This window comes from Orycteropus afer, unplaced genomic scaffold, assembly GCF_000298275.1.
Source record: "Orycteropus afer afer isolate SDZICR_OR568_19922 unplaced genomic scaffold, OryAfe1.0 scaffold00245, whole genome shotgun sequence".
Lineage (NCBI taxonomy): Eukaryota > Metazoa > Chordata > Mammalia > Tubulidentata > Orycteropodidae > Orycteropus > Orycteropus afer.
This window is the reverse complement of record NW_006921832.1, coordinates 854,853-870,421: the sequence shown is the minus strand read 5'-3', so window position 1 is coordinate 870,421 and position 15,569 is coordinate 854,853. Positions and strand designations below refer to the sequence as shown.

At 42.7% G+C, this 15,569-nt stretch overlaps 1 protein-coding gene across 1 annotated transcript in view; it reads right to left on the bottom strand.

Moving 5' to 3' along the window:
* KALRN (kalirin RhoGEF kinase) overlaps positions 1-15,569 on the bottom strand; it is a 1,074,930-nt gene that overhangs the window by 765,062 nt on the left and 294,299 nt on the right. The window contains exon 3 of the mRNA XM_042782122.1: positions 9,557-9,671. Within this exon, the coding sequence (XP_042638056.1) occupies positions 9,557-9,671 (115 nt within the window). The remainder of the gene's footprint in view (positions 1-9,556; positions 9,672-15,569) is intronic.

Genomic DNA, 15,569 nt, shown 5'->3' with positions numbered 1-15,569 from the left:
ATGGATGTCTGCAGCTGTTTCTCTTCAATTTGAGTGGTGCCACATCAGCAAATGAAGGTCTCGAAAGCTTCTATATGTTAATTATGTAGGATTAGGGTAGGTTGTATCTTGAGTCAGCCTTACAATAGCGTGTGACTCACGTCCCACCCTTACTCAAATCACATCCTTGCTTGAGTCACATTTTTTATCTTACAAGACATGAAAGGAGAGAAGTGGGCAGAGAGGAGAGACCTCTCTACCACCAAGAAAGAAGAGCCAGGAGCAAAGCACATCCTTTGGACCCAGGGCTCCTGTACTAGACCCTCTTGGATCCTAGGGAAGAGATCGCCAAGGAATGTTAGGCTCACAGATGGTGAAAGGAGACAATGACCTTCCTCTATAGCTGGTACCCTGAATTCAGACTTCTGAACAAAAAAAAAAAAAAAAACTGTTTTTGTTCTCTAGTGCCACTCTAACAGTAATACCACAGGAGGATGGCTTGATCAAACAGGGATTTATTCTCTTACAGTTTAGGAGGCTAGAAGTGCAAGTTCAAAGTGCCAGCTTTAGGGGATGAGTGACAGTCCCTTGAACTTGGGCTTCAGCTCCGCTCTTGTTCCAGTCCCACACTGGAGATGGAGGTTCTCTTAACTCAGGCAGCTGCTGGTTGTTGAGGCTGACAAACCCATAGTCAACAAGTGAAATGGCAGAGTCTCAAAATTAGCAAACAACACAGCAGGCCACTAGTTCAAGACCAGAAACAGTATCAAGATCAGCAGACAACAAGGCAGGGCACTGAGATGAAGACTTAGCTCAATGCAGGATCCGATGTGCCAAAAAGTTCAAGACCTTTCTCATAGCATCTTCTTATATGCTGGAAGCAGAATATATCTCTAAGTCATCTACTCAGCTGCTCAGTAGATTTCACCATGAAGTTGATTGCCAGTCTCATCATAGGGAAAAACTGCATCCAGCTACCCAGCCACTCAACCAGGCCCAGCCAAGTTGACATAAAACCGTAACTATCACACTGTCATAAATTAAATTTGTTTTTGAAAGTCATTCACTTGTGGTATTTCTGTTATAGCAGCACTATACAACTAAGACATGTTAAAAAAAAAAAAAAAAAAAAAAACCACCTTAGAACAGTGCCTAGAACTGAATAAGTGATCCATAAATGCATAAATGCTAGCTGTTATTATTATTACCTTTAACCTACATTATTGCAACTGCTTCCTCATTTCCTGGCCTTCTCCTCCATTTCACCTTCCACTTAGCTGCAGAGAGCATCTTCTAAAATGTAATGTTAATCATCATCATTCTGCTGAAAAATCTCTTCAAAGGCTCTTTATTGCCTATCAGTAAAATTTCTGAACCAGATTTATGCAATTCTTACATACCTTTCTACCTCATTCCCTACCACTCTCCCAAAGACTCCATGCTCCTACCACCCTGAGTTTCTGGAGCTTTATTTAACCAGACACTCTCTGCTCTCCCCCATCTCCCTGGGCCCTTCACTCTACCTGGACTACCCCTTGTACTGTTGGCAACTTCATCTTAAGCCTTCCAACCTCTATTCAGAGTACATCTCCCTATTGAGGCCTGCCCCTTCCCAGTCTACAAGGATGCTGAATGCTTCACATGCTGTGTGTCCACAGACAACTCACATCTCCATTTCAGCACTTACTCCATGGTGTTACCAGTATCTATGCATGGGCCTGACTCCCCCAGACCCTGAAGACTTTAGGAGATGCCAACTAAAGTTTGCTGAATCTACTGAGTGTCTAGTACTGTTTAAAGACTTTACATCCTCTATCTTATTTAATATTGATCACTAATAGAGAAAATTGTCACTTGTTCTTTGATATCAATATTAATTATAATGCCTCTTCTAAAGTACTGAGAAAAGGAGTTATTACCGATTTTCCTCATCTCAGTTAACTAAGAGGAACATCTTAAGAGATACTTTGGTACTGTCTCTCTTCTATTAAGAATTTGGTTATGAGCCTTACAGTCAAAAGTTAAGCTTCTTTTTCACTCAAAATTATGTTTGAAGATTGATCCTCATTGTACATCATAGTAGCTTGAAAAAGCTAGTCACAGAAAACTACATATGGTCTGATACCATTTTTATACAGCTTAAAAACAAGCAAGACTAAACAGTATATTGTTTATGAAAACATATGGTAAATGATACAAAAAAGCAAAAGAAGGAAAAACACAAAACTCAAGATAATGCTTATTTCTCAGGAAAGCAGGGATTATAGGATTGGGGAATAGCCACAGGTGACCTTAAGGGCAGAGGGGATATTGTACTTCTCAAGCTGGGGGCTGGGCTCTCAGGTGCTCATTTTATTATTATACTTCATAACCTACATACACCTTGTATCTATTCCTGTAGCCAACACTACTATTTATGTATGTTGTTGTATACCGTAGAATCGGACCGACTCATAGCGACCCCTCCTTGGGTTTCTGAGGCAGTATCGCTACAGAAGTAGATTGCCCCATCTTCCTTCCAAGAATATGTGTATGTAAATATGTAGGTTTATATGATTATTATTATTAAGTTCCTTTAGGGGACAGACTAACACTCATTGAGTGACTGAATACTGCAGAGAGAGTGTTAGATGACTTCTTCACAATATCCTTGTAAGATGGATATTCTTTTCCCAAATTAAAAATTAGGATATTAGTCTTAGAAATACTGAGTAATATGTCTAGGGTCTTGGGAGCTCTGGTAGCGTAGTGCCTAAGGCATTTGACTGCTAACCAGAAGGCTGGTGGTTCAAACCCACCAGCCACTCCTCGGAAGGAAGATAGGGCAATCTACTTCCGTAGTGACACTGCCTCGGAAACCCAAGGAGGGGTCGCTATGAGTCGGGTCCGACTCGACGGCACGTAACAATAAGGACAACAACAACAACATGTCCTGGGTCTCACCCTGTGTCAAATATCTTTCCATTTGCCCCTCCGGATTCATTCCCCATCTTTTCCCCACTCCCCAGTGCCATGGGAGGCTGATTCACAACCTCTGTGAACCAGTGGGTTGCCCCCATCCTCTGAACTCTGGCTTCATTCAGCCAATGACAAACACCAACAGGAGATCAGAGGGTAGGAGGAGAGTAAAATTAGGGTATCAATTCCCCTCACCCTACATCATGAAATCACTATGAGTTGGCAGCCTTTCTCCACCCCAAAGGCCACAGTTCCTGTCAGGCAGCCTTCTCACACAGCTACCTTCTCTCCCCGGAGTTCAGGAACTGCCCCTCCCCTTGTCCATTCAGGCCTAGAAGCTTAACAGCTCCCCTCCCTGCTGTTTTTAGCCCTGGAATACCTTGGAAATCCAACCTCTCTGGTTTCTCTGTTCCCTGACCACATATTGCTCTCCCCTTAAATTATTCTCAAATTACCAGGTTGAGTGACCATGTGCTAACTGAGAGGTGGCGAAGCCAGGATCTGAACCCCAGCGTCTTTTATCTATACTAAGATACCTCTTCATCCTTCATTGTAAAAGTCTGTACATCTCTAAAGAAGGTGATTACTAACAGTAGTAGTTGCCATTGTGATTTTCATGTGTTTTAGCAGCAAGTAGAACACAATTTGTTCTTCAGGGTTTGTGTTATATACAGCTAGCATTGTTGTTGTTGTTATTTGCCATCAAGTCAGACCCGACTCATAGTGACCCCTCCTTGGGTTTCCGAGGCAGTATCACTATGGAAGTAGATTGCCCAACCTTCCTTCCGAGGAGTGGCTGGTGGGTTTGAACCGCCAGCCTTCTGGTTAGCAGTCAAGTGCCTTAGCCACTACACTACCACAGCTAGCTTTAGGGATACTTAATTGGCATTGTTGAGAAACTTGTATAAAATGTGGAAACTGTAATAGAAATCATAAACCCTCTGTCTTAATTCTCTACTGCTGCTATAACAGAAATACCACAAGTGGATGGTTTTAACAAACAGGAATTTATTCTTCTACAACTTAGGAGGCTAGAAGTGCAAATTCAGAGTGCCAGCTCTAGGGGCTGGGTAAAAGCCCCTCAACCTTTGGCCTCAGCTCTGCCTTTTATTCCAGGCCCACTGGAGCTGGAGGCATCTCCTAGCTCATGCAGCAGCTACCTGCTGAGGCTGATGATCCCAAGGTCAGCAGGTAAAATGGCACAATCCCAAGATTAAAAGGCAACTCGGCAAGCCACTGGTTCAAGTCCAGGAACAATCTCAAGATTGGTAGGCAACATGGTAGGCCACTGGTTCAAGGTCAGGAACTGGAGATGAAGACTCAGACAAATGCAGGATCCAAAATGTGCCAAAAAGATCAAGACCTTTCTCAAAGCTTCTCCGTATATACTGGAAGCAGCCCACACCCCAAAGGCAGCTAATTAGCTGTTCACAGAAATTTCTACTATGGAGTTGATTATACCACATACAATCTCATTATCATCTACATCCAGCTAAGCCATTCAAAACTATGGTCGAGCCAAGTTGACACACAACTTTAACTACCACACCCTCTATACAGAACCAACAAAACAAATAAAAACTGGATTTGAAAAGGTATAAATGTTAGAAAATGTAAATTATAACAATGTGACCTAAATGTTCTTATTGGTCCTATTTTATGGACTTTCCATCCCTTGATTCTCCCCCCTCACTCCTCACCTCATGCTTTAATTGATGGTCCCAGGGCAAAGGGCAGGGATCTAACATCTCAGCAGGCTCTTACAACAAAACATGTTTGATGATGATAGCTGGAATAGCTTGGACTCTTATACTGAGTATAGTAGGGGGGGACCCTTAGTTTTTACCTCCTCTTCCTTTAACTGTCTTTCTGGTTCTCTCTGCTTATTCTTATATCCTGGTGATGCTGAACAAAGGCAGTTCTGGCTATAAGGCCAATTTATTTTTTGCTGTAATCAGTAGAACAAGAGCAAATGTTATCATATAGTAAGACAGGAATATTGTCACCTTGGTTTGACTGGCATTACAGAATAACCCATCCTAATTTCTTGTCATCTTCCCTCAATATGACACCTGCATTCATCACTGGAACACTAAACTTCTCAGAAGCACTGTTAAGAGCAGAGTTAAGTGGCAGATACATCAAAGGAGTTAACAATTGGCGCCCTCAGTAGCCACAGAAAGATGACAGTGATAAAGCAGAATAACAAGATGAAAAGGAGGAATTCAATGCAATAAAAGTAACTTAGGATTCCTTTACTAGATGTGTTTTTGTGGTTGGCTGGTCATCCCATGCCCAATGGTGCAAAATGCTGCCCAGTTCTGTGCCATCTCATGACTGGCTGTGGATAAGCCCTTCGTAATCCATAGGGTTTTCACTGGCTGATTTCCAGAAGTAGATCACCAGGCCTTTCTTCTTAGTCCATCTTAGTCAGGAATTTCTGCTGAAACCTGTTCAACATTATACCAAACACAAGCCTCCAGTGACTGACATGTGGTTGCTGCACATTAGGTGCACTGGCTGGGAATCAAACTTGGGTCCCTCACATGGAAAGCAGGAATTCTGCCACTGAACTGCCATTTCCCCCTTACTAGACGTATGTGGTCAGGAATATGGTCAACTTTCAATAATTACTGGGTAGATTGCCAACACTGTGGGTTATGCCTAGGCAATTATTTACTTATGAACTGGATTTTCTATTCTGTCTCTCAGTTTCTAGGGACATTCATCAACTGATCATATCTTGAGAATTCCCTTTCTACTCCTTTCATATAAAGTAATTGCAAGCAGATAAAAGGCCAAAGGGCAAAAAAAAAAAAAAAAGTTAGATAAGTATATGATAGATGACAGTCAGGAGAGATAATATGAGAACTCTATTACATCCCTACTGAGAACCTGGCTCACAGTAGGCACTCAATAAATATTTGTTGAATTGAGTGAATGGGATTAGTAGGAAACTAAATTAGAAGACTTTCAAGTTCTTCAGAATAAGATTACAGAAAGTCTGAGAAGACCCAGGAGTTGTGTGGCCAAATTCATCAGAAGCAAGACAGAGATATTACAAGAGACACATCCCAGGCAGAGTTGGACCCCCAAAGAGTAACTCAGACACTATTCTAAACTGTCCCACCCCAGAATGATCCTTGGCCTCAAACAATGCCCCCCAAATTCCTACCCATAGCCCAATGGGACAGGAAAATAGTTCTCTTAGGATTTAAGATATAGCTCATCACACAATGTTTGAAGTGAAATTCAAAGTCTTAGTTGGAGCTTCAGAAAGGGTATGTTGGTAGAGATAGTAAATACCTATTGTTGGGTCCTAAATTCTGGGTGTACATTTTTTCCAATAACATAGAAGCACAGAATTCAGAGAAGTAATGATTATTAGAAGTTATTTAATCTAGTCCCCTTTCCAGGGGAGGAATTTTTTCTACAGTGTGTCCAACATGAAGCTCACTTTCCCTAGAGGCAGCAATAGTACTGCTGGACAGCTCCCACATGGACTATTGTTTCTTCACTTCAGAGTCCTGATCTCTTCAATTTCTACCCATTAAGCAAAAGAGACCATGTCTGCTCCCTCTTCTTTGGGGCGGCTGTCCTAACATGTGAAGGCAGAAATCACTCCTGCCAGCAAACATCTCTCATTCCTTCAACTGCAGAGACATGATTTGTGGATATCTCAGTGGGCTGATCACCCTCCCTGGACAGCACTCTAATTGGTCAATGTTGTTCTTAAAATGTTTCTGGCACAGTTGAATGCTGTAGTCCAGACGTGGCTGGCCTGCACAGAGGATAGTGGGACTATTTCCTCCTATTCATTTCTAAATTATCACAACCATCTGTTTCATCATATATTCTACAATGGTGCCAAGAATGGCCATCAAGTGGACTGGTTCCTTTGATTCTAGGATTCTCTTTCATTACTTGTCCTCATTTCCTGTCTTCTGTGAGCTGGTTCATCTCCAATGCCACCAGTAAAATCATAATATATGTCTACTCTTTACAGCCACTGTTTGGCAGGTATACCCAGGTTTTCCCCAACATCCTCCAACTATCTGTTCCTCCTCACCATGAATCCTCAATCTACTTGGCACATAGAAGTTCTAACCATTTGTTAAATTAAAAATGGGTAAATGCATAAATAAATGAATGTTAGATGTGATCTACAGAGTCAATCACACCAGTTTGTGGAGAGAATTCTGTTCCAACAAGACTTTGTCTTTTTAGCATGTTGAGTAAATTATTTCTTCTCATCAGTACCAATACCAGTTGCTCTTGAGTCATTCTGCTTCACGGAGGCCCCATGTGTATCAGAATAGACTTGTGATCAATAGGGTTTTCCAGGCTGATTTTTTTGGAAGCAGACTGCCAGGCCTTTCTTTTCAGAAGTCTCTGAGGGGGCTTAAACCTTTCAGTTAGCAGCCATGCATGTTAGCAGTGTTCACCACCCAGGAACTTCTCATTGGTACCATCTACCTAATCTATCTGTACGTTTTTGCAATTTCCCCTCTATTTCAAAGCCATGACTAAATGGAATAGTGGAAAATACCATCTGGTCAGTTAAATCCTTCAGCTTCCCTCCCTAAACTCCATCATCTTTAGAACAATCCTGTTTCATATTTTGTTTCCAACAGTCATCATATATGGACTTGTGGCCAACAGAATTAGGAAGTGACCAGTGGGCATGATTCATTGGTAGGTTCTGCAGACTTCCAGGTCCTCACATTCCTGGTGAACACTCTTAGGAGGGAAGGAGCAGGTCCCACAGAACAATTCTTCCCTCTGAGGGTGGCAACAGGAGTCTTCTTTCCACCTGCCAGCAGCTGTGAATAACTATCAGGATGTAATGCTTAAGACCACTCTACAAGAAGCAGACAGCCTGTATCAAGTATGTTCCTTCAGTGATAACAAATTGTTTCTCCTTTTTCAGCTTCTCTTTGGTTCCATTTTCCTTCATCTCATCAGAAATCTTTTCTTTTTTAAATTGTTTCCAATCCGTTTTGTCCCAATCTTTGCTTAACAAGTCAGAATGAAGGTATTCTTCCAAAAAAAATGTTCATTTAAAAAAGAGAGACAGAGAGATTTTTTTGATGCTACTAGGGGTAGGTGGGGAAGAGAGGGTAAATCACTAATTAGAGGCTTGTGTTCTTGTTAGGTGCTATCGAGTCATCTTTGACTCATAGCGACCCTACGTACAGCAGAACAAAACACTGCCTGGTCCTGTGCTAGCTCCATGATCCCTGCTATACCTGGGCCCATTGTTGTAGCCACTGTGTCAGTCCATCTTGAGGGCCTTCCCTTCTTTTGTTGACCCTCCCCTTTACCAAGCATCATATCCTTCTCCAGGGAATGGTCCCTTCTTACAACATGACCAAAGTAGGTGAGATGAAGAGGGTAGACACATATTAACTTGGATAAAGGGAAAAATAATAATAAAAGAGAAAGACATTCTTCCAAGTCTTTCCCCTTGCATTCCAAAGGAAAGACAAGTGTGTGTAAGCTACAGGTCATGTGATGAACATGCCAGAGAGAAAAACGTGGCCTTCATATTTCCTGGGATTCCAATTTCTTCTGGCTCTAAAAGCACTAAGAGTCCATTATGGGTCCCCAACGGAAACTTCTCTTGTGAACTGCTTTAGAAAATACCTGGTTTGATACCTGTTAGTAGTGTACTTGAGAAAGGTGCTTTAAAACTGTTTAGTTTTAGTCCCTAGATGGCTAATTGCTAAATTACCTAGATCAATCATAGATTATTTAGTCTATCTCTTTGCCTGTTGGACAGATGGGAATATATTTTCTATGTAAAGATTTCCGGTGGGGGGGGGGGAGAAAATCTCCCATTATATTCTACAGAGATTCCTCTTCAGGCAGATCACAAATACCTTTCACTGGAGCTTAACACTGTTTGTCTTTTTTCCAGTCCCCAGTGGATGTTAGAAATGGACATACACATGTTTTCCTAATTTCCCTCCAATGATAGTTTAACAGGACAAGTATACTGTATACCTCTTTAGGTATCATATGTATACCTGTGCTTTATACATAAAAGAATAAGATTTTCAGGCCCCAAGAAGCAATTTTCACCCCCTTGGAGGCAACGTAATCCCTGCTGAGAATGCATAACCTACACTGAGCTAAGGGCTGCCTCTTACTAAATTATACAAGTGGAGTTGTTTGCCCCAAACTCCAAAAACCACAGATTCACAAGCTAGAGGTTGTAAAAATAATCCATTTAAATAATTAAATAATCCATAATAAGCTAGGGTGGACTAGCCCAGATCTCTGATTTCCCTAATGTAAGGGACCTTCCCACCCCTTACCCTGGGCCATTGTCTCCTGTTCCAGGCCCAGTACTGGTCCTCTGAACCTGGGACCTTCACCTCTGCCCACAGTTCCCACTTCTAGCTCCCACTCCATTCATATGAATCCCAGCAGGAACAATGGGAATGCTGGGAATGAGACAAACAATGGGTGATGATGTTCCAGGAATAATTAAAATCTACTCCAAGAGCAGAAACAGCTCCAACCCCTGGCAGGGAGAAACACTCATTCCAACTCACTTGCATCAGTCTAGTTCTCCTCCTCCCTTCCCATTACAGGACATTTCCCCTCACTTTACCTTGGCACACTGGCCAAATACGTCACAAGCTTCCGCAGGTCTTCCTGTCTTATTCTGTCATGATTGCTGCGAGCAGGGAAGGTCAGGATGGGTCCACCTCGTTTATCACGGCCCCCTGCAGGGAAGAAGAGGAGGGAGTTTAAGGAAACCAGGCAGAAAGTCTGCCCTAGAAGAAAAAGAGTTCCATTTAAGTGCTGGATGCAACAGGCATAAATATGGCGTCCAGAGAAATCTGCCCTTAGGACAAAGGTATAGGATTTGGACACAGACAACATATGTGACTTTGGGCAAGTCTTCCAACTTCTCTGAATCTCTCGTTGTAAAATGGGGATGAAAATAAGAGTGGTCACTTAGCAGGGTTTGTTACAAGGACTGATAACAACACGGGGAAGTATTTTAAGAAGTTCTCTAGGAAACTTTAGATGATAACAAAAATAGGAATAATTGTTCTTATTAGGAAAACAAGGTGGCTGAAAGTGTTATATTCTTTGGAAATTTAAACCCCAGTTCACTTCCTTGTGCTTGTGCAGACCTCTGTGAGCTGCTGGTTAACTGACTACCATGCAGAGAATCCTTAAAGTATCCATCCAGGGAGGAATGGACATGGAAGAGTAACTATGGGGAGGAAATGGGAGAGGAGCTGTTGCATTGTAGTAAATTGTAGTCAATGTCATGAGACAAAGAGTATGTGAACTGCTGTATGGAAAGTGAATTTGCTCTGTGAACTTTCACCCAAATCACAATTATAAAAAAAAAAAAAAAAAAAAGCATCCATCCAGGGACAGTATTGCTGGGAGGTTTTCAGATTCACAGAAAAGTCATTAAGTGTTTTCTACAAGGCCAAGAACCCACATGTTGCCTGCCTGCCTGAGGTGCCATCTGACACTTCTATTGGAGGAGCACATGAATCATCTGAAATAAGGATGCTCAACATCTTAATCGTTACAAATGGATATACATACACTATGATCTTAAAATTTTTTAAAGTATCATGTGGAAAGAGTTGAAAAGAGTACACTAAAATGACCATCACTGTTAGAATACTGGGGATTTAGATGATTGCTTTTTCCTTTCTCTATTTTCCAAACTTTCTACTTGCTATTATGTGATCTTTTTTAAAAAAATAAAAATATGCATTAATAGATAGCCACAATTAGGAAGCAGGACCAACTACCTCAGGAGGAGTTAGATGGGGAGGAAGCTAAGGTGCAGTAACTATGTCCTTACAGGTCACTGGAGATTACACAAAGCTCTACCTCATGATGACAGACTCCCCACCCCTCACCTCAAGCGGCCACCCCACATCCCACAAATAAGAGATCACAAAGGGATCTAATGCAAGAGGGAGAAGGGATGGCATGGCCATCACCAACACTAGAAAAGAAGCTGAAAGCTCAATCTTCTAAAGAAGGAGCTCTATTATGGGTGGGGGTGGCAGAGCATCCCAGGGCTCCCACCCAAACTGAGCTAATGAATAATGCTTCCCTCTGATTGTGGGGTCCAGAAGCTGCCAAACACAGATAGAGGGAAGCTTGGCAAGCAAAATTCAATCAATTCCAGGATATCCTTGAAGAGGAAATAAGGACACAGGAAGGGGAAAAGGATCAAACATGATAGGGTCCATAAAGAGGAGATTTGGTCCTGGGGAAAATAATGTTTCCATTTCCCCAGGTGTTCAGCAAGGGAATATTTTAAGAGATATATTACAGAGCTGGATCCTGGAACCTTGTTTTCAGATCTTCCATTCTATCTGCCCTAGTTCTTTCATACTGATATCCACCCCCATCTCATCTATCTTGAAAATGATTTCCATCTCCCAACTGCCTTACATTCTCATAGTACATGAGGAAAATGAAGTAGAGGGATTAAATGGAAGCTGTCCCAAAAGCTGGGAAGTTCTCTTTCACTCTCAACTTTCCCCTAAGGAATTTCATGCTTGGGTGGTTTTCAGACACAGCTGTTGGTTTTCCTGCCCCTCCATGAACACCTTATGAGTAAAACCATGTGAACATGGGGAGCCAGGGCCAGTCTGACTGTCAAAGGCTAACTAAGGAGTTTGGAAGGCTGGTTGGTACTGTCCCTCTCAAGTACATATCAGTACTGATTTGCAGAAAGGAGTTTCAGAATCCTGGGTGGGTAAGGTTCCAGATGGCAGGGGAAGCGGCAGTGGGGAAAGAAAGCCTGGAGGAAGAGCAACCCCTTCCCTTCTGGAAGTGTGAATAAGGAGTAAAGAAGGGATAGCAGAATCAAGGCACATACTTCCAGAAAGGAAAAGACCTTGCAAGTTTCCAGGAAGAATAGGACAAACAAGCACAAAGGAAAAGAATCATTATGGCAGAAAGAGTGTGGAAAATGACAGACTAAGATCTCAGAGCAGGTACACAGGGAAGGGGGTCCAGGATGCAGGTGGGTAGGGTAGCTTCTTTCTCTGAGGAAGCCTGGCAGAACTCAAAGAGGGAGGAATGTAGAGAGAGAGAGAGCAGTTTGGAGAGGGAGGACTTTGGAGGAGGAGTTTGGAGAGAAAGGAACTCAGTCTGCCAGAGGGACGCTGTTTTCAGGTGAAATAGGAAAAGACAAGATTATCTATCAAGAGTCATAGAAGGTTTGAGATGCTGAAGAGAGATGAGGAGTGAAGCTATCATTGGAGAGCTTCCCTAGAGAATGAGCAGCAGACTGTGTGTATGGTCTTAGGGGTAGGTAGTAGGATTTTGAGGCATTGTAAGCACTCCGCTGAAGAGATTGGCAATGATATCCATGCTAGGCTCCAACTTGAGTGAAGCTAGAGTGAGGCTATTGCAACGGGGAAATGAGAAGGCCCAGTGAGAGTGGGAGATTTTCTGCTGGAATGTGAGCAAATATAGAAGAGGGAAAGGAGTATATTCTGTTCATCTGTTATCCATCCTCCCCAACTCATAAGGGGATATCAGAAGAAGTCAAAGGTAAGGGGCTAAGGCCACAAAGAGGCAATCAAGGGTCTAGATCTTAGATGTGCATGGCCATGGTAGGGAGGCGAAGGACTCTGGTGCCAAGGAGGCTGAAGAATCATGAAGCTGTGGGATTTCATTGATAATTAATATGGAGGCTGAAATACATAAGGAATACGAAGTCTGTACTAAAGTCCATGTGCATTATGAAAGTGGTTACAGAGGGTGAGAGACCAAAGAAAGTAGCTATGTTTTGAAAAGGTGACAAGAGATTGTGGCAGGACCTTAAAAAAGGCCATTCACTTGTTCAAGAAATACTTGCTGTATGCATACTTGTACAAGGCTCTGGTGCTAGGAACTATATGATGGGAATGCGAAGAATAAAGAGAGGGGAGGGGTGGTTTGATGTTCTACAAATGAGAATGATTCTCCTTTTATTAATACAGGGAAGGACAGAGGAGGAGGTAAAGTAAAAAATGGAAGTTAAGATTTCCTTGAGTGAGGTGGAAGTGGAAAAGGAATGGTGCTCTTATTTTTCATGGGAAGTCAGTCTCTAGTTAGGGCAAGCAGATTAGGGTAGTTTGAGGGAAGGAGACATGAGAGAAATAAGTCTAAAGAAGTATACCAAAAGTTTGTTTCATATAACAATAGTTCTGCAAAATGTTAATTGACACATACACACACACACACACATACACACACACCCTTATATTTTTTAAGGGAATGAGGTTTTTCCATAGTTAGGAAAATGCCAGATTAAGCAAGGATAAATATGGTTCTTTACTGCAGGAACTCCCAGAAAACCAAACCAAACTCACTGCTGTCAAGTCGTTTCTGACTCACAGTGACCCCTCCTTGGGTTTCCTAAGTGGTATCTCTACGGAGGGAGCTCTAGTGGCATAGTGCCTAAGGCACTTGACTGCTAACTAGAAGGTTGGTAATTCAAACTCACCAGCCTCTCCTCACAAGGAAGGCTGGACAATCTACTTCCATAGAGATATTGCCTCAGAAACCCAAGGAGGGGTCACTATGAGTCGGAGATGACTCGACGGCACATAACAACAACAACAACATCTCTACAGAAGTAGATTGCCCAATCTTCCTTCCAAGGAATGGCTGTTGGGTTTGAACCACTAGCCTTCTGGTTAGCAGTGAAATGCCTAATATGCTTTAAGGAAATCTTGTAAATCTCCAAGAGGAAGCTATAACCTATAGCATTTTCCAACCTTATTTGAAAGTGGTACCCCTTTTTAATTTTCTATGTATCACATTTTGAGAAACACAGGTCCAGGGTACAAAGGATTGTGCCACAGTGGAGTTTCCCTGGAGCACAGTGGGAAAAAAATATTGGTGGGCAATGAGAAGGCAGAGAGGGATCATCAGAAGGTGGCCAAAAGTAGGGTATATGTACCCAGAGATAATAGAGGGGAAATGGGCCCTGCACAAGAAGGTTGGATAAAATGGATAACAGGTGTTGTGACTGGGAGGGATAAGCAGCACAAAGCAAGCAAGAGATAGGGCAAAGGAGGAGTCAGTGGACTGTGAATGGTGGGGCAGAACGAGGTAGGCAAGCAGGCTCCCTGAGGGACACATACATGCACACACCCACACACAGAAGCTGTGGGCTGCACTGGATTCCAAACGGACGTTCCCATGGCAGCACGGCTTTCCCTTCACCTCGCCATAGCTAGGGCGCCTGCTGGAGAGGGTGGGCACTACCTAACTGTTTCTCTGCTCTTCCCCTTCCTTTCAGTGGAAGAAATTTAAGTCTTCTCTGGATGAAATAAAACAGTTATACTGCGTTATTTAATTCTTGGTTTCCTTATTTTATTTTTGTGTTTTGTCTTGTGAAAGCTCAGGATGCAAGAGGTTTTTATGTCTGTGTTTTGTTTATTTATTTAACATCATCTCCCTGGTTTCCATCAGCATCCTTCCTAGGCAGAGAAGGACCATGTCCCATAAGCCTGGGAACGCTTGGCACCATTTGCAAATGAATACAGGCCTGTAGCCTCACACCAGCAACTGGGAGCGAAATGTATGCCTACTTCATCCCCAAGAAGCTTCTATCTGCTTTTCACCCCTTTTCACAGAAGCACATGTTGTATCTACATGCTCCATTCTAGGACAACTCCCTAGCACTTGGAAGGTCTTTTCCAGGGCTAGTTGGGCCATGCCCCAAGGTTCTGACTGTATTCACATGGAAGGAAAAAAAATACAAAAAATCAGCCATCACAAAGCAAGAGTTCTCATGCCAGCGGGTAGTAAATTGTTTTTGTATTCACATGCCCTGAACTGATAAGGAACAGAATGGCACTCAGAGGAGATGCATTAAATCCAACAAGGCTTCCTGGAGAAGGCAAAATGGGAACTGTCTTGGGAAGGAGAGAAGAAGCACATACTGGAAGAAGGGTATGGGAAAGGCACTATAGGTAGAGGAAGTGTTAGGCATCAGAGAACTGGGAGCATTAGCCTGCTACCCAGGGTATAGGAAAGAGATCAGGCTAATTAAGCCTCAGAGGCATAAGGAAGAAAGAAGAAAAGATCAGATTGGGCTCCCTACAGGGTGGTGGGTCATGTACTGGGAAGATGGGGTAAAGGGCAACAGCAGAAGTTAGAAGCCTGGCACTGTCCAGTGGCCTCCAGGATATCTTCAAGAGGTCTTCTCACATGCTTAGCAAACCTTAAAACCAAACTCATTGCCATCAAGTTGGATCCAACTCAGAGTGACCCTCCTTGGGTTTCATGCCTAAGGCACTTGACTGCTAACCAGAAGGCTGGCAGTTCCAACCCACCAGCCACTCCTTGGAAGGAAGGTTGGGCAACCTACTTCCATAATGATACCGCCTCAGAAACCCATGGAGGGGTTGCTATGAATTGGATCTGACTTGACAGCACTGAGTTTGGTTTTTTTTTTCTTCTTCTTCTACTGCTACTACAATGACAATGACAGAGTGCCCTTAGTACTTTACAAAGTTTTTATACACTTCCATTGGATATTCTGCCATTGCTTCCCACCCCTATTCTCTGAATCATCAGCTTTCCTAGAGGGGAGAAAACTGCTGCTTGATTCTTCCTTTTTTTTTTTTTTT